Source organism: Rhinoraja longicauda, chromosome 3 (genome assembly GCF_053455715.1).
Source record: "Rhinoraja longicauda isolate Sanriku21f chromosome 3, sRhiLon1.1, whole genome shotgun sequence".
Taxonomy (NCBI): Eukaryota; Metazoa; Chordata; class Chondrichthyes; order Rajiformes; family Arhynchobatidae; genus Rhinoraja; species Rhinoraja longicauda.
This window is the reverse complement of record NC_135955.1, coordinates 94,931,871-94,956,685: the sequence shown is the minus strand read 5'-3', so window position 1 is coordinate 94,956,685 and position 24,815 is coordinate 94,931,871. Positions and strand designations below refer to the sequence as shown.

Below are 24,815 nucleotides of genomic sequence, written 5' to 3'. Positions count from 1 at the left end.
AGTTTTTCCTCATCTCGGTTCTAAATGGCCTACCCCTTATTCTTAAACTGTGGCCCCTGGTTCTGTACTCCCCCAACATTGGGAACATGTTTCCTGCCTCTAACGTGTCCAATCCCTTAATAATCTTATACGTTTCGATAAGATCCCCTCTCATCCTTCTAAATTCCAGTGTATACAAGCCTAGTCGCTCCAGTCTTTCAACATATGTCAGTCCTGCCATTCCGGGAATTAACTTAGTAAACCTATGCTGCACGCCCTCAATAGCAAGAATATCCTTCCTCAAATTTGGAGACCAAAACTGCACACAGTACTCCAGGTGCAGTCTCACTAGGGCCCTGTACAACTGCAGAAGGACCTCCTTGCTACTCACTGTGTGAGTGAGGATAGAGAGACTTCTGCAACTAGCTGGCTCCCCATCCCCCAGAGAATCCAGTACAAAATCCTCCTCATGACCTACAAAGCCCTCCATAACCTGGCCCCATCCTACCTGACCGACCTCCTCCACAGGCACACTCCACCTGCACCCTCCGCTCTGCTGCTGCCAATCTCCTATCCCCCCACATCCGGACCAAACTCAGATCCTGGGGGGACAGGGCTTTCTCCATCGCTGCTCCCACCCTATGGAACTCACTACCCCAAACCGTCAGAGACTCCTCCACACTCACCACATTCAAAACATCGCTGAAGTCTCACCTGTTCAGTACTGCCTTCAACCACTGAAGGTCACCTCACCTTCTGTCTCCTTTCTCTGTTCGTTTACTTATTTATCTATTTATTCACTTCCCTATGTTCTCTAAATCCCTGTAAAGCGTCTTTGAGTATATGAAAAGCGCTATATAAATGTAATGCATTATTATTATTATTATTAACTATCTCCAAATAACGAGCGATTTTGACAACTATCTCCTGAGTGACTTTGACAAGGGCCAGACGACTGGGGTCAGAGCATCTGTGAAACGGCAAGGCTTGTGGGGTGCTCCCGGTCAGCAGTGGTGAGTACCGACCGACAGTGGTCCGAGGAGGGACAAACCACAAACCGGCGACAGACAGGGGTGTTGGGCGCCCAAGGCTCATCGATGTGCGAGGGCAACGAAGGCTATCCCATCTGGTCCGAACCGACAGAAGGTCGACTGTGGCACAAGTCACAGAATTTTTTTAATTTTTACTTCTCTATCTCATCTGCGGTTCTTACCCCGTTGGTCTTCAGGAACGGCAACAAAATATGTGCTCTGGTTAAATACAGGGCCATTATCATTCACGTCCTGAAATACAGAATGTTGACAGTGGTTTAGACAATAGGCAATAGGTGCAGGAGTAGGCCATTCGGCCCTTCGAGCCAGCACCGTTTATACATTTGTAAATACACTGGCTCGGTACAACGGGCCAAATGTTCCCGATGTTGGGGGAGGCCAGAACCAGGGGCCACAGTTTCAAAAATAAGGGGTGGGCCATTTAGAACGGAGATGAGGAAAAACTCTTTCACTCAGAGAGTTGTGAATCTGTGGAATTCTCTGCCTCAGAAGGCGGTGGAGGCCAATTCTCTGGATGCTTTCAAGAGAGAGTTAGATTTGGTTCTTAGGGCTAACGGAATCAAGGGATATGGGGGAAAAAAGCAGGAACGGGGTACTGATTTTAGATGATCAGCCATGATCATATTGAATGGTGGTGCTGGCTCGGAGGGCCGAATGGCCTACTCCTGCACCTATTATTCTTTGTTTCTATGTTTCTATGATCACTTGTCAGCGTGGCCTCGGTTGGGCCGAAGGGCTAAGTATCAACGCTCTATCCCTAAAGCCTAAATGTCTCGAGATGTTTTGGGTCGGGACCCTTGGTCGCACTGGAAAGCTTGAAGAGAGGAGAGATTAGGAGAAAGTCTGGTGAGTGATAGGTGGACAAAGTCTAGTTTAGTTTAGAGATACAGCGCGGAAACAAGCCCTTCGGCCCACCGGGTCCGCACCGACCAGCGATGCCCACACACTAACACCATCGTACACCCACTAGGCACAATTTTTACATTTACACTGAGCCAATTAACCTACAAACCAGTACGTCTTTGGAGTGCGGGAGGAAACCGAAGATCTCGGAGAAAACCCATGCAGGTCACGGGGAGAACGTACAAACTCCGTACAGACGGCATCCAGGGTTGGGATGGAACCCGGGTCTCTGGCGCTGCATTGCGCTGTAAGGCAGCAACTCTACCGCTGCGCCACCGTGACCGCCAAAGGTGAGGGTTTTTTAAAAAAACGGGCAGATGGTTAGACAAAGGCCAGGGATGAAAAGACAAACAGTGGGTGATAAGGATAGCAGAGGATCAAATTGTGAAGCCAGAGGAAGGAATGGAGGTGGAAGGTGTGGGGTGGGATGGGGTGGGGGGGGGGGGGGGGGGGTGAGAAATGGATGCGAATCCAGGTAAGGTGCTGGGACGAGAGGGGCAACGAAGGAAGAAATAAATAATGAATACAAAAGAGGGGGTGGGGGGGAAGGGAAGCCTCTGCTCTTGCAAGAGATGATAGATTGCTCCCCCTCTGTGCCATGAGGGTATTTGTTGCCGGGCTTGGTTGGTCCTGGTTTTGTTCTCTGCCTGCAGCTCATGACAAGAGGCACAGGAGATGCTCGGCAGGGTCGAGACGGAGTGCGAGCAAGTGGGCCTCCACCTCAATGCCAAGAAGACTGAGTACATGGCGTTCAACAGTGGTGACCATGAGCCCCTTAAGACCAGTGACGGTGCATCTCCCAAGAAAGCGGAGGACTTCAAGTACCTGGGAGCGAGGATGCAGAGCTCGGAGAATGACATCGAGGTCCAGAAAGCACTCGCATGGAAAGCCCTGAATAGACAACAGACAATAGATGCAGGAGGAGACCATTCGGCCCTTCGAGCCAGCACCGCCATTCAATGTGATCATGGCTGATCATTCTCAATCAGTACCCCGTTCCTGCCTTCTCCCCATACCCCCTGACTCCGCTATCCTTAAGAGCTCTATCTAACTCTCTCTTGAAAGCATCCAGAGAATTGGCCTCCACTGCCTTCTGAGGCAGAGAATTCCACAGATTCACAACTCTCTGACTGAACAACACGGGGGGAAATCTGGATGTCTCGGATGTCTAAGGGTCTCAAACTGAGATTCTTCCATGCAACTGTGGAGACAATGTTATGGTGTGGGCATGAGGCATGGACTCTCACTCGAGCACTGTCCAAGTCTCTCGGTGGTGTCTACACCCGAATACTCAGACAAGTTCAGGTGGAGGAGCCACACCACCAAGGCCCAGCTCTACGGGGAGATTCCACCTCTGACCGAGAAGATCAGGTGGAGAAGGATGAGGCTCGCTGGTCATTGCCACCCACCGCCGTCCAGAAACACCAGCAAACAAGGTTGTGCTGTGGGAACACACCCATGGAAGACGGAACCCGGGACCACCAAACAAGACCATGCTGGAGACGTTGATGGAAGACGCGTACGTAGAGACAAAAGGGGAGCTGGCCAGCGGTGCGGAGGACAGAGATGTGTGGGGCGTCCATCACCGTGCCCGTCGCAAACCAGCGCCACTGCGTCACTAATGTTCTCAAAGATTTTAATTAATTAATTACAATTAAAGCTCTTCATCCCCCCCCCCCCGCCCTCTCCCCCCTCCCCCCCCCACCCCCTCTCCGTCGGATGGGCCTGTTTCCATGCTGTACGAATAAGACTCTATATCCGAGACGCAAGGAACTGCAGATGCTGGAATCTTCAGTAAAATACAAAGTGATGGAGGAACTCTGGGGCCAGTCAGCATCTCTGGAGGAGATCTAAAGAAGGTCTGAAGGACGGTCTCGACTCAAAATGTCACCCATTCCTTCTCTCCAGAGATGCTGCCTGTTCTGCTGAGTTACTCCAGCATTTTGTTTCTATCTTCGGTGTAAACCAGCACCTGCAGTTCTTTCCCACTCATCTCTGGAGGACATGGATAGGCGATGCTTCAAGCGGGAGAAAGGTATCTACCACAAACGTCACCTATCCATGTTCTCCACAGATGCTGCCTGACCCGCTGAGTTACTCCAGCACTCTGTGAAACGTCACCTACCCATGTTCTCCACAGATGCTGCCTGACCCGCTGAGTTACTCCAGCACTCTGTGAAACGTCACCTACCCATGTTCTCCACAGATGCTGCCTGACCCGCTGAGTTACTCCAGCACTCTGTGTCTTCCCCTCTAAACCATTCCCATCCAAGCACCTGCCTCAACTACAATCTCCAGCAGTGGACAATAATTGCTAGCATAGACTGGGGCAACCATGTTAACAAATATTTTTATAAAAATGGGAAACATATACTATGATTGGCACAAAGTTCTGGAGTAACATAGAAACAGTAACATGGAAAATAGGTGCAAGAGGAGGCCATTTGGCCCTTTGAGCCAGCACCGCCATTCATTGTGATCATTGCTGATCAACCACAATCAGTAACCCGTGCCTGCCTTCTCCCCATATCCCTTGATTCTGCTAGCCCCCCCAGAGCTGTATGTAACTCTCTTTTAAATTCACCTCCACTGCCCACGGTGGCAGAGAATTCCACAAATTCACAACTCTCTGGGTGAAAATGTTTTTTCTCATCTCAGTTTTAAATGGCCTCCCCTTTATTCTTAGACTGTGGCCATTGGTTCTGGACTCCCCCAACATTGGGAACATTTTTCCTGCATCTAGCTTGTCCAGTCCTTTTATATTTTTATACGTCTCTATAAGATCCCCTCTCATCCTTCTAAATTCCAGTGAATACAAGCCCAGTCTTTCCAATCTTTCCTCATATGACAGTCCCGCCATCCCGGGGATTAACCTGGTGAACCTACGCTGCACTGCCTCAATAGCAAGGATGTCCTTCCTCAAATTAGGAGACCATTGTCCAACTGCAGAAGGACCTCTTTACTGCTGTACTCAACTCCTCTAACCTAGCGGTTCAGGCAGCATCTCTGGCGTTTTGGGTCAGAACTAAGGTCGCCAACTGTCCCGTATTAGCCGGGACATCCCGTATTTTGAGCTAAATTGGATTGTCCCGTACAGGACCGACCTTGTCCCCTATAAGGCCCAGGGGGGGGGGGGCGCTATAGGCCTGGACAGTGTAGGCCCGGACAGTGTAGGCCCGGACAGTGTAGGCCCGGACAGTGTAGGCCCGGACAGTGTAGGCCCGGACAGTGTAGGCCCGGACAGTGTAGGCCCGGACAGTGTAGGCCCGGACAGTGTAGGCCCGGACAGTGTAGGCCCGGACAGTGTAGGCCCGGACAGTGTAGGCCCGGACAGTGTAGGCCCGGACAGTGTAGGCCCGGACAGTGTAGGCCCGGACAGTGTAGGCCCGGACAGTGTAGGCCCGGACAGTGTAGGCCCGGACAGTGTAGGCCCGGACAGTGTAGGCCCGGACAGTGTAGGCCCGGACAGTGTAGGCCCGGACAGTGTAGGCCCGGACAGTGTAGGCCCGGACAGTGTAGGCCCGGACACTGTAGGCCCGGACACTGTAGGCCCGGACATTATAGGCCCGGGTGCCATCTAATGGAGGGTGCGTAGCAACCTGCCTCCCAGCCCAGGCAGCTGCCATTGGTGGAGCGCGAGCACTGTGTTTTGTTATCGTACCTCCACTATGATGGCAATTTGTACGGTGGAGCTACGAGCTGGAGTGCCTCCATCAATGGCTTGGACAGTCAGATGAACAACTCCATTCAAAGATGCATCCATGGATTCTCTGTCTACTGGTGTGAGCACGGACATTACTCCAGTGGAACCATTGATGCTAAAATGTCGAGCAAGATCTCCATCGACGATCGTGTAAGTAATTTCACTGTTCGGCGAATTCTCTCGGTCCTTGTCAAAAGCCTGGAGATGATAAAGTACAGGTTCAGTTAAAGAGTTTTGCCGTTATTGTTGTACGGTGCATTACAATAGACAATAGACAATAGGTGCAGGAGGAGGCCATTCGGCCCTTCGAGCCAGCACCGCCATTCAATGTGATCATGGCTGATCATTCTCAATCAGTACCCCGTTCCTGCCTTCTCCCCATACCTCCTGACTCCACTATCCTTCAGAGCTCTATCCAGCTCTCTCTTGAATGTATTCAGAGAATTGGCCTCCACTGCCCTCTGAGGCAGAGAATTCCACAGATTCACAACTCTCTGACTGAAAAAGTTTTTCCTCATCTCCGTGCTAAATGGCCTACCCCTTATTCTTAAACTGTGGCCCCTGGTTCTGGACTCCCCCAACATTGGGAACATGTTTCCTGCCTCTAACGTGTCCAACCCCTTAATAATCTTATATGTTTCGATAAGATCCCCTCTCATCCTTCTAAATTCCAGTGTATACAAGCCTAGTCGCTCCAGTCTTTCAACATATGACAGTCCCTCCATTCCGGGAATTAACCTAGTAAACCTATGCTGCACGCCCTCAATAGCAAGCCCTCATTAGCATTATTCAGAAAATATTCAGGCCACCTTCACCTTTTCCACATTTTGTTACGTGACAGCCTTATTTTAAAATGGATTAAATTATTTTTTGTTTAATCATCAATCTACACACAATACCCTACAATAACAAAGCAAAAACAGATTTTAAATAATGAATTTAATCCATTTTAAAATAAGGCTGTAATGTAACAAAATGTGGAAAAATTGAAGGCGTCTTAATACTTTCTGATTGCAATGTAGGTCGAGTTAATTGAAAGACGACAATTGATTAGCTAGTTAGGTTTTGGTTTAGGTTTATTATTGTTATGTGTACTGTGAAAAGCTTTGTTTAGTTTAATGCAGTTTAGTTTAGAGATACAGCACGGAAACAGGCCCTTCGGCCCCCCTGGACTAAGACTATCCTACACACACGAGGTTCAAATTACATTTATACCGAAGCCAATTAACCTACAAACCCATGCGTCTTTGGAGTGTGGGAGGAAACCGGAGCACCCGGAGAAAACTCACGCAGGTCACGGGGAGAACGTACAAACTCCGTACAGACAGCACCCGTAGTCAGGATGGAACCCGGGTCTCTGGTGCTGTGAGGCAGCAACTCTACCGCTGTGCCACCGAGCCACCACAGCTGTGTTTTGTACAGCGATGTGCAATGAAAAGCTTTGTTTTTGCACGCTATCCAAATAGATCAGATAATGCCGTACATAAATACAATCACGTCAAACTCAAGTGCAATGGGTAGAGCAAAGGAGAAGATACAGAGTGCAGAATATAGTTCTCAGCATTGTAGCGCATCAGTTCCATAGAAATTCCATTTAGTTTAGTTTAGTTTAGAGATACAGCGAGGAAACAGGCCCTTCGGCCCACCGGGTCCACGCCGACCAGCGATCCCCGCACATTAACACTATCCTACACCCACTGGGGACAATTTTTACATTTACCAAGCCAATTATCCTACAAACCTGCACGTCTTTGGAGTGTGGGAGGAAACCGAAGATCTCGGGGAGAACCCACGCAGGTCACGGGAAGAGCGTGCAAACTCCGCACAGACAGCGCCCGTAGTCGGGATGGAACCCGGGTCTCCGGCGCTGCATTCGTTGTGAGGCAGCAACTCTACCGCCGCGCCACCGTGACCGCGCCATCGTCTAATGCTGAGACCTTTCTCCGAGAATGGTGAGCTGGGAATATACTGTAAAGAGGCGGAATGGTGATGCAAAGTGGCGGCACGGTGGCGCAGCGGTAGAGTTGCGGACTTTACAGCGCTTACAGAGCCAGAGACTCAGGTTCGAACCTGGTGCTTGCCGGGTGCCGTCTGTACGGAGTTTGCACGTTCTCCCCGTGACCTGCGTGGGTTTTCTCCGAGAACTTCGGTTTCCCCCCACGCTCCAAAGACGTGCAGGTTTGTAGGTTAATTGGCCTGCTATAATGTTATCCCACTTTTCAAGAAAGGAGCGAGAGAGAAAACGGGGAATTACAGACCAGTTAGCCTGACTTCGGTGGTGGGGAAGATGCTGGATTCACTTATTAAAGAGGTAATAATGGTGCATTTGGATAGCTGTAAAAGGATAAGTCCAAGTCAGCATGGATTTATGAAAGGGAAATCCTGCTTGACTAATCTTCTGGAATTTTTTGAGGACGTGACAAGTAAAATGGATGAAGGGGAGCCAGTGGATGTTGTATATCTAGACTTTCAGAAAGCCTTTGAAAAGGTCCCGCACGGGAGATTGGTGACTAAAATTAGAGCACATGGTATTGGGGGTAGGGTGTTGACATGGATAGAGAATTGGTTGACAGACAGGAAGCAAAGAGTAGGAATAAACGGGTCCCTTTCAGAATGGCAGGCAGTGGCAAGTGGAGTGCCGCAAGGCTCGGTGTTGGGGCCGCAACTGTTTACAATATATATTAATGATTTGGATGATGGAATTAGAACCAACACTAGCAAGTTTGCAGATGACACAAAGCTGGGTGGCAGTGTAAACTGTGAAGAGGATGTTAGGAGGTTGCAGGGTGACCTGGACAGGTTGAATGAGTGGGCAGATGCGTGGCAGATGCAGTATAATGTAGATAAATGTGAGGTTATCCACTTTGGCGGCAAAAGTAAGGAGGCAGATTATTATCTCAATGGTGTCAGATTAGGAAAAGGGGAATTGTAATGAGACCTGGGTGTCCTTGTACACCAGTCACTGAAAGTAAGCGTGCAGGTACAGCAGGCAGTGAAGAAAGCTAATGGCATATTGGCCTTCATAACGAGAGGATTTGAGTACAGGAACAAAGAAGTCCTTCCGCAGTTGTACAGGGTCCTGGTGAGACCACATCTGGAGTACTGCGTGCAGTTTTGGTCTCCTAATTTGAGGAAGGACGTCCTTGCTATTGAGGCAGTGCAGCGTAGGTTCACCAGGTTAATCCCCGGGATGGCGGGACTGTCATATGAGGAAAGATTGGAAAGACTAGGCTTGTATTCACTGGAGTTTAGAAGGTTGAGAGGGGGTCTTATAGAGACGTATAAAATTATAGAAGGACTGGACAAGCTAGATGCAAGAAAAATGTTCCCAATGTTGGGTGAGTCCAGAACCAGGGGCCACAGTCTTAGAATAAAGGGTAGGCCATTTAAAACTGAGGTGAGAAGAAACTTTTTCACCCAGAGTTGTGAATTTGTGAAATTCTCTGCCACAGAGGGTAGTGGAGGCCAATTCACTAGATGAATTTAAAAGAGGGTTAGATAGAGCTCTAGGGGCTAGTGGAATCAAGTGATACGGGGAGAAGGCAGGCACGGGTTACTGATTGTGGATGATCAGCCATGATCACAATGAATGGCAGTGCTGGCTCGAAGGGCCAAATGGCCTCCTCTTGCACCTATTTTCTATGTTTCTATGTTTTAACCTCTGACGCCCGTACTGATCAAGAATCTATCTATCTCTGCCTTAAAAATATCCATTGACTTGGCCTCCACAGCCCACTGTTTGCATGCTATCCAGCCAAGGAAAAGACAAATGTTTTTCACCGTACTTAATGTCCGAAACAATAATTAACAAAACTAAACTAAAGAACTGTTTTTTTTGTTGATAAGTCAATAAATACGTACCTGAACCTGGACAACACTTTTAACCTCGTTTTCCTTCACAAATCCACTGTAGCTCTTCCTCTGGAACACAGGCTCGTGGTCGTTAGCGTCGGAGACGGAAACTTCGACCTGTGCGTTGGCGGTGAGACCACCGCCATCTTTGGCTTGCACGGTGACGAAGTATCGCTGCCTGGTCTCCCTGTCCAGCAGGGTTTGGTTCTTTACAAAGAACACCCCCGTCAGTGGGTCCACCCCAAACACCTGCAACCTGCCGGAATGGGAGCAATAACCAACGTCACCGCGGTGGCGCAGCGGGTAGATTCTCCGCCTCACGGCGTCGGAGACCCCGGTTCCATCCCGACCACGGGCGCTGTCCGCACGGAGTTTGTACCTTCTCCGCAACCCCTGCAACCGCACGAGATGCAACACCTGTCCCTTTACCTCCCCCCTCAACTCCATCCAAGGACCCAAACAGTCTTTCCAGGTGAGACAGAGGTTCACCTGCACCTCCTCCAACCTCATCTATTGCATCCGCTGCTCTAGATGTCAACTTCTTTACATCGGCGAAACCAAGCGCAGGCTCGCCGAACGCTTCGCTCAACACCTGCGCTCGGTCTGCGTTAACCAATCTGATCTCCCGGTGGCCGAGCACTTCAACTCCCCCACCCACTCCCAGTCTGACCTTTCTGTCATGGGCCTCCTCCAGTGCCATAGTGAGGCCCACCGGAAATTGGAGGAACAGCACCTCATATTTCACCTGGGCAGCTTGCAGCCCAGTGGTATGAACATCGACTTCTCCAACTTTAGATAGTTCCTCTGTCCCTCCCTTCCCCTCCTCCTTCCCAGATCTCCCTCTATCTTCCTGTCTCCACCTATATCCTTCCTTTGTCCCGCCCCCCCCTGACATCAGTCTGAAGAAGGGTCTCGACCCGAAACATCACCCATTCCTTCTCTACCGAGATGCTGCCTGACCTGCTGAGTTACTCCAGCATTTTGTGAATTAAAACCGTCGAATTGTACCTTCTCTCCGGGTGCTTCTGGTTCCCCCCCACACTCCAAAGAGGCGCAGGTTTGCAGGTTCTTTGGCTGGTGAAATTTGTAAATTGTAAATTGTAAATTGTCACAACAAGAGTTGTGAATCTGTGGAATTCACTGCCACAGAGGGCAGTGGAGGCCAAATCACTGGATGGATTTAAGAGAGAGTTAGATAGAGCTCTAGGGGGCTAGCGGAATCAAGGGATATGGGGAGAAGGCAGGCACGGGTTATTGATTGGGGACAATCAGCCATGATCACAATGAATGGCGGTGCTGGCTCGAAGGGCCGAATGGCCTCCTCCTGCAACTATTTTCTATGTTTCTGTGTAATTTGCCGAATCGTACTGTGATTTTCCAAGTGCCATAATAATAAAATCCAACATTAACTATATTGACTTCAGGCTAACTGGGCTATTAGTTTCTCAGGTAGACACATAATGCTGGAGTAACTCAGCGGGTCAGGCAGCATCTCGGGAGAGAAGGAATGGGTGACGTTTCGTGTCGAGACCCTTCATGTCTATCAGTTTCTCAGTCTCCTTATATGTTATATTTGTTACCTTCCAAGTTAAGAGAACTTTTCAACTCTCTGCGGTTTTCTGACGGTCAAAACCAATACATCGACTATCATCATATATATACAGCCGGAAACAGGCCTTTTTTTCGGCCCTCCAAGTCCGTGCCGCCCAGTGATCCCCGCACATTAACACTATCCTACACCCACTAGGGACAATTTTTTTTTTACATTTACCCAGCCAATTAACCTACAGACCTGTACGTCTTTGGAGTGTGGGAGGAAACCGAAGATCTCGGAGAAACCCCACGCAGGTCACGGGGAGAACGTACAAACTCCGTACAGACAGCACCCGTAGTCACGATCGAACCCGGGTCTCCGGCGCTGCATTCGCTGTCAGGCAGCAACTCTACCGCTGCGCCACCGTGCCGTGTGCAGTCATCTCTTAGAAACATAGAAACATAGAAAATAGGTGCAGGAGGAGGCCATTCGGCCCTTCGAGCCAGCACTGCCATTCAATATGATCATGGCTGATCATCCAAAATCAGTACCCCGTTCCTGCTTTTTCCCGATATCCCTTGATTCCGTTAGCCCTAAGAGCTAAATCTCAATCTCTCTTGAAAACATCCAGTCAATTGGCCTCCACTGCCTTCTGTGGCAGAGAATTCCACAGATTCACAACTCTCTGGGCGAAAAGGTTTTTCCTCATCTCAGTCCTAAATGGCCTACCCCTAATTCTTAAACTGTGACCCCTTGTTCTGGAGTCCCCCAACATTGGGGGAAAAAATTCCTGCATCCAAGCCTGTCTAATCCCTTAAGCGGTAGAGTTGCTGCTTTACAGCGAATGCAGCACCGGAGACTCAGGTTCGATCCTGACTACGGGTGCTGCACTGTAAGGAGTTTGTACGTTCTCCCCGTGACCTGCGTGGGTTTTCTCCGAGATCTTCGGTTTCCTCCCACACTCCAAAGACGTACAGGTATGTAGGTTAATTGGCTGGGTAAATGTAAAAAAAATTGTCCCTAGTGGGTGTAGGATAGTGTTAATGTACGGGGATCGCTGGGCGGCACGGACTTGGAGGGCCGAAAAGGCCTGTTTCCGGCTGTATATATATGATATGATGATAAGATCCCCTCTCATCCATCTAAATTCCAGCGAATACAAGCCCGGTCGACCCATTCTCAGTCAAACGTTACGATGTAAGCCATCAGCTCCAGTGGGATTCTCATCTTTTCCAGTGCTTTTTCTTTGTCAATGTGGACTGTTTTAAATGTCACCCCTATCGGTCCCTTTGCTCCCCATAATTTCCAATAAGCTCTTGGCAACTCTCCTGTGAAATCAAATGCAAAATCTTTGCTTCGCGTTACTGCTATTTTCTTACTCCACCTTCTAATCTCTTCAGTTGCTGCCTGCCAGGAAACCACATTTGAGTTCACTAATCTCAGAGGCATCCAATGTGGAAACAGGCCCTTCGGCCAACTTGCCCACACCGGCCACCATGTCCCATCTACACTAGTCCCACCTGCCTGCGTTTGGCCCATATCCCTCCAAACCTGTCCCATCCATGTACCTGTCTAACTGTTTGTTAAATTCTGTGGAAGTCTGTTAAAGTCTGTGGAATTCTCTGCCTCAGAAGGCAGTGGAGGCCAGTTCTCTGGATGCTTTCAAGAGAGAGCTAGATAGAGCCCTTAAGGATAGCGGAATCGGGGGGTATGGGGAGAAGGAAGGAACGGGGTACTGATTGAGAATGATCAGCCATGATCATATTGAATGGCGGTGCTGGCTCGAAGGGCCAAATGGCCTCGTCCTGCACCTATTTTCTATGTTTCTATTAAATCTGGACGTCTTTGGAGTGTGGGAGGAAACCGGAGCACCCGGAGAAAACCCACTCAGGTCATGGAGAAAACGTACAAACTCCGTACAGACAGCACCCGTAGTCGGGATGGAACTCTGGTCTCCGGCGCAGATGAGTCTCACCCCGGCCACTCCCTCTTCTCCCCTCTCCCATCGGGCAAGAGTCAGAGAATTGTGTAAACGCACACAACCTCCAGATTCAGGGACAGTTTCTTCCCGGCTGTTATCAGGCAACTGAACCACCCTACCACAACCAGAGAGCAGTGCTGAACTACTATCTACCTCATTGTAGACCCTCGGACTATGCTGCACTGCTACACGGGTGGGTTTAATCTAAATAGTGTGGGGGGGGGGGAGGTGACAAATGGGATAGACAAGGCTCAGACAGTGTAGGCCCGGAGGCCGCCTGACGGAGGTTGCGTAGCAACCCGCCTCCCGGCCCGGGCGGCCGCCGTTTGTGTAGCGGGAGCACGTGGCCGCTGGCTGGGTGAGGTCACGTGGGGCGCGGGGGCGGCGACGTCACCTTTTGTCCCTTATTTGGGAGTGAGATAGTTGGCAACCCTAGTCAGGATCGAAGCCGGGTCTCTGGCGCTGTGACATTGGACCCGTTTAACTAGTGCCACCTTCCATGGCCTAAGTGAGGCAGTGTCGGTAAAACTTACGCACTGTCCGACCCAAAAAGTCGATAGCTTATCTCACCGAAGCGTCCACCATCAGCGTCGGTGGCCTTTGGATACAGAAAGGAAAACAGTATAAATGTGCTGCTTGTGAAGTGTGTTTGTGAATTATCGTCCCATTAACTCTCTCAGGGGTTCCTTACAGTAATGGTAGCCACACTGTGGCCCTTTGGGCTGTCCTCCGGGACTTCCAGTAGGAAGTAATCCTGGTTGAACTCTGGCCAGTTGTCGTTTCTGTCTGTTATCGCAATGCGAATCTTCGCCACACAGCTGAACCTTTCTCTGGTCTCCAATTCAACGGCAAACAGCTGAAAGGATAAAATACCCGAAACGTTGAGAACATACCAGGTTACTTAGCGACCATCATCGATACGGACGAAGGGTTCATGTTCACGTGTCCTAGGAGCAAGATTAGCCCATTCAATCCATTCTGTCCACTCCGTCATTCAATCATCGCTGATCCAACTCTCCCCCATTCTCCTGCCTTCTCCCCATAACCCCTGACACCCGCACTAATCAAGAATCTGTCAATCTCCACCTTAAAAACATCCACTGACTTGGCCTCCACAGCCGTCTGTGGCAATGAATTCCACAGATTCACCACCCTCTGACCAAAGAAATTCCTCCTCATCCCCTTTTCTAAAGGAACGTCCTTTAATTCTGAGGCTGTGGCCTTTGGTCCTAGACTCTCCCACCTGTAGAAACATCCTCTCCACATCCGCCCTATCCAGGCCTTTCACTATTCTACACGTTTCAATGAGGTCCCCCCCCTTATCCTTCTAAATTCCAACAAGTACAGGCCCAGTGCCGACAAAGGCTCAAGATATGTTAACCCACTCATCTGAGTTGGATACTGAGTTGGATGATCAGCCATGATCATATTGAATGGCGGTGCGTACAGGCTCAAAGGGGCGAATGGCTTACACCTGCACCTACTTTCTATCCCCGGGTTCATTCTTGCAAACCTCCTCTGGATCCTCTCCAGAGTCAGCAGGTTCCTCCTCGAGCGTGAAGCCCAAAACTGCTCACAATGCTCCAAATTACAACCGCCCAGCGCCCTTTAGAGCCTCAACAACCAAATCTATGGACTTCTGTGCTCTGTCTTTGGTTGCATTAAACACCTTGGTCTTTGGTGAGAAAGTTGGCAACCCTACAATGGCCAACAATGCTTTTTTCAATGGTATCACAAAATGCTGGAGTAACTCAGCAGGTCAGGCAGCATCTAGGAGAGAAGAAACGGGTGACGTTTCTCGGGTCAGGACCCTTCTTCAGACTTTACAAGCATGGAGGTGGTAGGCATGACTTTTTTTCTGAGCGCTTCATAAGATCATAAGAGCATAACCTCGTAGGTTTACTAGGTTAATTCCCGGAATGGCGGGACTGTCATATGTTGAAAGACTGGAGTGACTAGGCTTGTATACACTGGAATTTAGAAGGATGAGAGGAGATCTTATCGAAACGTATAAGATTATTAAGGGGTTGGACACGTTAGAGGCAGGAAACATGTTCCCAATGTTGGGGGAGTCCAGAACAAGGGGCCACAGTTTAAGAATAAGGGGTAGGCCATTTAGAACTGAGATGAGGAAAAACCTTTTCAGTCAGAGAGTTGTGAATCTGTGGAATTCTCTGCCTCAGAAGGCAGTGGAGGCCAATTCTCTGAATGCATTCAAGAGAGAGCTAGATAGAGCTCTTAAGGATAGCGGAGTCAGGGGGTATGGGGAGAAGGTAAGAACAGGGTACTGATTGAGAATGATCAGCCATGATCACATTGAATGGCGGTCCTGGCTCGAAGGGCTGAATGGCCTCCTCCTGCACCTATTGTCTATTGTCTAAGTGATAGGAGCATACTTAGGACCATCGTCTTCTCCGCCATTCAATCATGGGTGATCCATCTCTCCCTCCAAACCCCATATGCTTCTTTCAATCATCATTAGCAATGGTTAGCTGCTAAATCTAATTAATAGATCATTAGATGAACACACCTGAAACTGTAAGATGTTGTTCCTCTCGAAGTCCAGTGCCTTGGAGTTGGTCACTTGGACTGTTAATGTTCCCTTGTTGTACACGATATTTTGATTCAGGTTAAACGCTGCAGAATCAGGTCCTTGAAGAAACACTCCAAATGTCCCATTCTTGCCCTGTTGAAGGGGGGGGATGATAGGAACCTGAGGGGTAACATTTTCACGCAGAGGGTGGTGGGTGTGTGTGGAACGAGCTGCCGGAGGAGGTAGTAGAGGCAGGGACTATCGCAATGTTTAAGAAACATTCAGACAGGTACAACGATAGGACAGGTTTAGAGGGATACGGGCCAAACGCAGACAGGTGGGGCTAGTGTACATGGGACACGTTTGGTCAGTGTGGGCAAGTTGGGCCGAAGGGCCTGTTTCCACCCTGGATGATTCTATGACTACAAATATAAACATCAATTTTGAAGGGCGGCACGGTGGCGCAGCGGTAGATCGAGTGCTTTGGAGGGCCAGAGACCCTGGTTCGATCCTGACTACGGGTACTTGTCTGTACGGAGTTTGTACGTTCTCCCCGTGACCTTGTGGGTTTTCTCCGGGTGCTCTGGTTTCCTCCCACACTCCAAAGACGCGCAGGTTTGTAGGTTAATCGGCTTGGTGTATGTGTAAATTGTCCCTAGCGTGCGTAGAATGGTGTTAATGTACGGGGATCGCTGGTCGGCGCGGACTCGGTAGTTTCTGCGCTGTATCTCAAAACTAAACTAAACTAAACTAAACATCTTATAAAATAAACTGAACTGGTGTTGCTGTAAATGGTACCCAGGGTGTGTAGAAGAGTGTAGGAAAAATAACTGCAGATGCTGGTTTACATCAAAGGTAGACACAAAATGCTGGCGTTACTCAGCGGGTCAGGCAGCATCTCGGGAGAGAAGGAATGGGCGACGTTTCGGGTCGAGGCCCTTCTTCAGACTCTTTCAATAATCATTAGCAATGATTAGCTGCTAAATTTAATTAATAGATCATTAGGTGAGCACACCTGAAACAAAGTCCAGTGCCTCAGAGTTTGTCCGTACAGGCTCTGAAGAAGTGTCTCGACCTGAAACATCACCCATTCCTTCTCTCCCGAGATGCTGCCTGACCCGCTGAGTTACTCCAACATTTTGTGTGCGGGGATCACTGTTCAGCGCGGACTCGGTGGGCCAGCACGGCCGGTCTCTGCGATGCATCTCTAAACGAAACTAAACTAAACATCTTCTAAAATGTTGGGGGAGTCCAGAACCAGGGGCCACACACAGTTTAAGAATAAGGGGTAGGCCATTTAGAACGGAGATGAGGAAGAACTTTTTCAGTCAGAGAGTGACTTTTTTTGTCAGATCTGTGGAATTCTCTGCCTCAGAAGGCAGTGGAGGCCGATTCTCTGAATGCATTCAAGAGAGAGCTGGATAGAGCTCTTAAGGATAGCGGAGTCAGGGGGTATGGGGGAGAGGGCAGGAACGGGGTACTGATTGTGGATGATCAGCCATGATCACATTGAATGGCGGTGCTGGCTCGAAGGGCCAAATGGCCTCCTCCTGCACCTATTGTCTATTGTCTAAAATAAACCAACCTGATCGAGGTCTTGTGCGTGAATGTGAAGGATCGGCATGCCGTTGGCCGGTTCTTCAGGTACCGATGCCTGGAACAGGTCTGTGGCGACTCCAAGCATGGAGTAGAACGTTGGCCTGTTGTCGTTGACATCCAGGATTAGTATCGTCACGGTGGTCGTTCTTGCAGCTGAAAGGTCTTTAATACCCTCGACGACTTCACAAGCCTGAAATTAATTGACCTATTAAGAGAACCATTTTCACTTCATATCATATCATATCATATATCTACAGCCGGAAACAGGCCTTTTCGGCCCTCCAAGTCCGTGCCGCCCAGTGATCCCCGTACATTAACACTATCCTACACCCACTAGGGACAATTTTTACATTTACCCAGCCAATTAACCTACATACCTGTACGTCTTTGGAGTGTGGGAGGAAACCGAAGATCTCGGAGAAAACCCACGCAGGTCACAGGGAGAACGTACAAACTCCTTACAGTGCAGCACCCGTAGTCAGGATCGAACCTGTGTCTCCGGCGCTGCATTCGCTGTAAAGCAGCAACTCTACCGCTGCGCTACCGTGCCGCCATCTACATACTAAAACTCTCGTTTGTTTGTTTGTTTGTTCCTGAACTACAGCCAAAACGGTACACGATGGCACGACAATGTTAGGCCCACCTTACTCACTGTCATCCCTTTGGTGCTGATGGAAGAAGTTTCATTGAAATCGGTGTTATATTTTTAAAGTTGTTCACATTTTAGAGTTTAAATCTTCTCCTAGGGAGGGAGGGGGGAAGGAGGGAGGGAGGGAGGGAGGGGGTGGAGGGAGGGAGGGAGGGGGAGGGGGTTGGAGGGAGGGAGGGAGGATAAGGGGAATTGAGGGGGATGGAGTGAGGGGGGAAGGGGGGAGAGGGGAAGGGGGAGGGGGAGGGGGAGGGGGAGGGGGAGGGGGAGGGGGAGGGGGAGGGGGAGGGGGAGGGGGAGGGTGAGGGGGAGGGGGAGGGGGAGGGGGAGGGGGAGGGGGAGGGGGAGGGGGAGGGGGAGGGGGAGGGGGAGGGGGAGGAGAGGAGAGGGTTCTACACCAATGCAGGAGAGGTTTGGGCCCAATGGGTCCACTTGCGTTTAAAATCTTTCTACTTGAGTTGTCCACGTGTGATTTTAGATTTTTAGATATAGAGATACAGCGCAGAAACAGGCCCTTCGGCCCACCGGGTCCGCGCCGCCCAGCGATCCCCGCTACGGACAATTTTTACATTCGCCCAGCCAATTAACCTACATACCTGCACGTCTTTGGAGTGTGGGAGGAAACCAAAGATCTCGGAGAAAACCCACGCAGGTCACGGGGAGAACGTACAAACTCCGTACAGACGGCGCCCGTAGTCGGGATCGAATCTGAGTCTCCGGCGCTGCATCCGCTGTAAGGCAGCAACTCTACCGCTGCGCCACCGTGCCATGATATGACTTACAGTGATATCGATAGTGATGAGTTCCTCCATGTCTTCTCTGTCCAGCAGAGCGATATTGGTGACTTTACCAGTCGTGTTATCCACTGCAAATGCCCCGGAGACTGGCGTGAGAGAACGAAGACATGTGCAGTCAAACCCTCTACACGTGAAACCACACACAAACCAACAGAGTCAGAGAGTCATACATGGCAGATGCAGTATAATGTGGATACATGAGGTTATCCACTTTGGTGGCAAGAACAGGAAAGCAGACTATTATCTGAATGGTGGCCGATTAGGAAAAGGGGAGATGCAACGAGACCTGGGTGTCGTGGTACACCAGTCATTGAAAGTAGGCATGCAGGTGCAGCAGGCAGTGAAGAAAGCGAATGGTATGTTGGCATTCATAGCGAGGGGATTTGAGTATAGGAGCAGGGAGGTTCTGCTGCAGTTGTACAGGGCCTTGGTGAGACCGCACCTGGAGTATTGCGTACAGTTTTGGTCTCCTAATCTGAGGAAAGACATTCTTGCCATAGAGGGAGTACAGAGAAGGTTCACCAGATTGATTCCTGGGATGGCAGGACTTTCATATGAAGAAAGACTGGATAGACTCGGCTTGTACTCGCTGGAATTTAGAAGATTGAGGGGGGATCTTATAGAAACTTACAAAATTCTTAAGGGGTTGGACAGGCTAGATGCAGGAAGATTGTTCCCGATGTTGGGGAAGTCCAGAACAAGGGGTCACAATTTAAGGATAAGGGGGAAGTCTCTTAGGACCGAGATGAGAAAGTTTTTTTCACACAGAGAGTGGTGAGTCTGTGGAATTCTCTGCCACAGAAGGTAGTTGAGGCCAGTTCATTGGCTATATTTAAGAGGGAGTTAGATGTGGCCCTTGTGGCTAAAGGGATCAGGGGGTATGGAGAGAAGGCAAGTACGGGATACTGAGTTGGATGATCAGCCATGATCACATTGAATGGTGGGGCAGGCTCGAAGGGCCGAATGGCCTACTCCTGCACCTATTTTCTATGTTTCTATGTTTCTATACAGTCGTACAGCGTGGAAGCATGCCCTTCCAGCCAACGTGCCCACACCGACCAAGATTCCTAGGGTTGCCAATGTCCTCACTCCCAAATAAGGGACAAAGGGTGACGTCACCGCCCACCGCCCCACGTGACCTCACCCAGCCAGCGGCCCACGTGCTCCAGTTCCACCAATGGCGGCCGCCCGGGCCGGGATAACTGGAATAACTCAGCGGGACAGGCAGCATCTCTGGAGAGAAGGAATGGGTGGCGTTTCAGGTCGAGACCCTTCCTCAGACTGAGAGTCAGGGGAGAGGGTGATAAAGATATGGAAGGGCAAGGTGTGAAAACGACAGATCAAAGCAGATGGTGTTAAGGAAATGTAGAATGGATCATTGTGAGCTGGGGGGGGAAAGGTGACAACGTGGCAGGCAATCGGTAAAATTACTCAGGAGGACAGTGGAACAAGCTGGAGGACTAGGATGGGGGAGGGACAGAGAGGGAGAGAGAGGGTTACTTGAAGTTAGAGAACTGAGTTTGGTGATAACTTAGGAAAAAAACTGCAGATGCTGGTTTAAATCGATAGGTAGACCCAAAATGCTGGAGTAACTCAGCGGGTCAGGCAGCATCTCGGGAGAGAAGGAATGGGTGACGTTTCGGGTCGGGACCCTTCGGGTCTGAAGAAGTGTCTCGACCCGAAACGTCACCCATTCCTTCTCTCCCGAGATGCTGCCTGACCCGCTGAGTTACTCCAGCATTTTGTGTCTACCTTTGTGTCTAACTTATTTACCTACCATTAATGTTGTACGTGATGGGGTTGTTAATGCCACGATCTCCATCAACTGCTGTTACAGTGAGAATAACCGAGTTCTAAACAAAAAAAGAAAGATTTATATTTGTGCTCAAGTTAATCGGAGATCGTGTTTAACAGAGTATCCAGATTTGAAAATGAGCGTGAGAAATTGCTTTCTTGGCAAACGTACCGCAGGTAAATTCTCTGGAATTCGAACATAATACGCTGGGCTTAAGTATTCTGGAGGTCTGTTTGGAATGTCAATAACATTTATAATCAGTCGTGTCGCTGCGTATTTTGCGTCTGGCTTTCCTTGATCCTGGTTGAAGTAAGAATACAAGCTTTCAATTTTCACCACGCTGTTTAACATGAAGGAGACAGCATTGCACAGAAATCTTATCGAGTAGTTTAGTTTAGTTCAGAGATACAGCGCGGAAACAGGCCCTTCGGCCCACCAAGTCCGTGCCGACCAGCGATCCCCAGACACTAACACTATCCTACACCCACTAGGGACAATTTTTACATTTATACCAAGCCAATTAACCTGCAAACCTGCGCGTCTTTAGAGTGCGGGAGGAAACCGGAGATCCCGGAGAAAACACGCGCAGGTCACGGGGAGAACGTACAAACGCCGTACAGACGGCGCCCGTAGTCGGGATCGAACCCGGGTCTCCGGCGCTGTGAGGCAGCAACTCTACCGCTGCGCCACCATGTCAATGGATAATTTTAAGGCAGAGGTTGACAAATTCTTGCTTAGTACGGGTGCCAAGGGTTAGACAATAGACAATAGGTGCAGGAGTAGGCCATTCGGCCCTTCGAGCCAGCATCACCATTCAATGCGATCATGGCTGATCATTCTCAATCAGTACCCCGTTCCTGCCTTCTCCCCATACCCTCTGACTCCGCTATCCTTAAGAGCTCTATCTAGCTCTCTCTCGAAAGCATTCAGAGAATTGGCCTCCACTGCCTTCTGAGGCAGAGAATTCCACAGATTCACAACTCTCTGACTGAAAAAGATTTTCCTCATCTCCGTTCTAAATGGCCTACCCCTTATTCTTAAATAATAGTCATGGTTCTGGACTACCCCAACATTGGGAACATGTTTCCTGCCTCTAACGTGTCCAACCCCTTAATCTTATATGTTTCGATAAGATCCCCTCTCATCCTTCTAAATTCCAGTGTATACAAGCCCAGTCGCTCCAGTCTTTCAACATATGACAGTCCCGCCATTTTGGGAATTAACCTAGTAAACCTATGCTGCACGCCCTCAATAGCAAGAATATCCTTCCTCAAATTTGGAGACCAAAACTGCACACAGTACTCCAGGTGCGGTCTCACTAAGGCTCGGTACAACTGCATATCATGGGGAGGTACAGGTTTAGAGGGATAAGGGCCAAACGCAGGCAGGTGGGACTGGTGTAGCTGGGACATGTTGGTCGGTGTGGGCAAGTTGGGCCGAAGGGCCTGTTTCCACGCTGTGTGATTTTATGGCTTGATGACTAAGAGTCCATGGTTGTTACTTACCATGGCCTTGATCACAAGCTGGTAAATGCTGGCTCTAGCGTAGTCCAGCTGACCCTTCAGGAAGATGCTGCCATTTTTGGATATTTCGAATAACTCAGCGTCATCTGAGGGTATGAGCTGAGCAAACAAAAACGTTAAGAACACAGAACGTAGAAGAGAGTGGAGCACAGCAACGAGCTCTTCTAGTCCGAATATTTAGTTCCCAGTCCCGATCCTCCTGCAGCCACGTCTCTGTAATCCCCACAATGTCATATCTACCAACCTCCAACTGAGCCTCAAGCTCATCCACTTTACTTCTTATACTTCACGCATTCATATATAATATTTTTAATCCATTACTCACCTCACCTTCCACATCGATTGCTATAACACTTGGCCATACTCTCCTATCCTATCTGGCCAAAGATAGTTCTCCCACTAGTCTTCCTGTCTCCGACTGCATCCTATCTTTGTCCCGCCCCCTCCCCTGACAAGAAGGGTCTTGACCCGAAACGTCACCCATTCCTTCTCTCCTGAGATGCTGCCTGACCCGCTGAGTTACTCCAGCATTTTGTGTCTGTCTTTGGGAGAAAGATCTACCCTATCTACATCGTTCAGATGTTAATACACTTTTACAAGCTCTTAGACAATAGACAATAGGTGCAGGAGGAGGCCATTCGGCCCTTCGAGCCAGCACCACCATTCAATGTGATCATGGCTGATCATTCTCAATCAGTACCCCGTTCCTGCCTTCTCCCCATACCCCCTGACTCCGCTATCCTTAAGAGCTCTATCTAGCTCTCTCTTCAAAGCATTCAGAGAACTGGACTCCACTGCCTTCTGAGGCAGAGAATTCCACAGATTTACAACTCTGACTGAAAAAGGTTTTCCTCATCTCCGTTCTAAATGGCCTACCCCTTATTCTTAAACTGTGGCCCCTGGTTCTGGACTCCCCCAACATTGGGAACATGTTTCCTGCCTCTAATGTGTCCTTAATAATCTTATATGTTTCAATAAGATACCCTCTCATCCTTCTAAATTCCAGTGTATACAAGCCCAGTCGCTCCAGTCTTTCAACATACGACAGTCCCGCCATTCCGTGAATTAACCTAGTAAACCTACGCTGCACGCCCTCATTCATTGTGATCATGGCTGATCATCCCCAGGCTGATCAGATTGATTTAGGCTGCTTGGCTTGGCATAAATGTAAATTGTCCCCAGTGTTTGTAGGATAGTGTTAGTTTATTTTATTTTTTTATTTCCTTCGGCCCACCGGGTCCGCGCTGCCCAGCGATCCCCGCACACCAACACTATCCTACACACACTTGGGGCAATTTTTACATTTATACCAAGCCAATTAACCTACAAATACCTGCACGTCTTTGGAGTGTGGGAGGAAACCGGAGATCTTGGAGAAAACCCACGCAGGTCACGGGGAGAACGTACAAACTCCGTACAGACAGCGCCCGTAGTCGGGATCGAACCCGGGTCTCCGGCGCTGCATTCGCTGTGAGGCAGCAGCTCTACCGCTGCGTTACCGTGATCGCCCGTTAAGTTTGCAGGGATCGCCTGTCGGTGCGGACTCGGTGGGCCGAAGGGCCTGCTTCCGCTCTGTGTCTCTCAATCAAACTAAAACTAAAAGATGTGGACACAGAAATGCACAAATAGTTACCTGTAGAATGTGATAGGTTACTGAACCATTACTGCCCCTATCAGGATCGCTGGCAAATACTTTGAATATTTCCATTCCTGCGTTTTCATTCTGCATCAAAAGAAAATAAGGCTCCTGCTTAATAATATGTTTTCCGAAGCAATTTGGCAATTATTATGTCAGTCCTGACAACGTGTAATTGAGTGTGTAGTTCAAAGCTGCCTGCTCAAAGGGGTAGAGTTTTGGCATGGGGTGAGACGGCTTACCTCTGCTATGTTGGCCTGGTACGGCAATCCTTTAAACACTGGAGCATTGTCATTCACATCCTCAATGTAAATGTGCAGCGTCTTTTTCACCTGCAGGCACAGAAAGAGGATCCACCGTTAAACACAAAACCATGTGACAGATGACAAACAGGGTCATCAAACACTCCGACACAAGAGCAAAGAGAATCTTATTGTCAGCAGGCAGGTACGGCAGGCAGGTACGGCAGGCAGGTGGAGCAGGCAGGTACAGCAGGCAGGTACAGCAGGCAGTGAAGAAAGCTAATGGCATGTTGGCCTTCATGACAAGAGGAGTTGAGTATAGGAACAAAGAGGTCCTTCTGCAGTTTAGTTTAGAGATACAGGCTGAAACAAGCCCTTCGGCCCACCGGGTCCGCGCCGCCCAGCGATCCCCGCACACTAACACTATCCTACACCCATTGGGGACAATTTTTACATTTACCAAGCCAATAAACCTACAAACCTGTACGTCTTTGGAGTGTGGGAGGAAACTGAAGATTTCGGAGAAAACCCACGCGGTCACGGGGAGAACGTACAAACTCCGTACAGACGGCGCCCGTAGTCGGGATCGAACCCGGGTCTCCGGCGCTGCATTCGCTGTGAGGCAGCAATTCTACCGCTGCGCCACCGTGCCGCCCTGTACTAGGGCCCTGTACTAGGGCCCTGTACTAGTTGTACAGGGCCCTAGTGAGATCGCACCTGGAGTACTGTGCGCAGTTCTGGTCTCCAAATTTGAGGAAGGACATTCTTGCTATTGTTTATTAGGTTAATTCCCGGAATGGCGGGACTGTCGTATGTTGAAAGACTGGAGTGACTGGGCTTGTATTCACTGGAACTTAGAAGGATGAGAGGGGATCGTATAGAAACATACAAGATTATTAAGGGGCTGGACACGTTAGAGGCAGGAAACATGTTCTCAATGTAGCACGCACACACACACATACACACGCACACACGCACAACACACACGCACACGCACACGCACACGCACACGCACACGCACACACACACACAGAACG

General features: G+C 49.5%; 1 protein-coding gene across 1 annotated transcript in view; it reads right to left on the bottom strand.

The window, feature by feature from the left end:
• Positions 1 to 24,815, bottom strand: part of LOC144592188 (cadherin-related family member 2-like) — an 89,160-nt gene that overhangs the window by 53,718 nt on the left and 10,627 nt on the right. The window contains exons 6-18 of the mRNA XM_078396667.1: positions 23,779 to 23,868; positions 23,534 to 23,623; positions 21,883 to 21,999; positions 20,549 to 20,677; positions 20,360 to 20,435; positions 18,568 to 18,668; positions 17,123 to 17,326; positions 15,535 to 15,690; positions 13,696 to 13,860; positions 13,538 to 13,602; positions 9,499 to 9,745; positions 5,596 to 5,835; positions 1,193 to 1,262 (exon numbers count right to left, since the gene is read on the bottom strand). Coding sequence (XP_078252793.1) covers positions 1,193 to 1,262; positions 5,596 to 5,835; positions 9,499 to 9,745; positions 13,538 to 13,602; positions 13,696 to 13,860; positions 15,535 to 15,690; positions 17,123 to 17,326; positions 18,568 to 18,668; positions 20,360 to 20,435; positions 20,549 to 20,677; positions 21,883 to 21,999; positions 23,534 to 23,623; positions 23,779 to 23,868 — 1,750 coding nt within the window. The remainder of the gene's footprint in view (positions 1 to 1,192; positions 1,263 to 5,595; positions 5,836 to 9,498; positions 9,746 to 13,537; positions 13,603 to 13,695; positions 13,861 to 15,534; positions 15,691 to 17,122; positions 17,327 to 18,567; positions 18,669 to 20,359; positions 20,436 to 20,548; positions 20,678 to 21,882; positions 22,000 to 23,533; positions 23,624 to 23,778; positions 23,869 to 24,815) is intronic.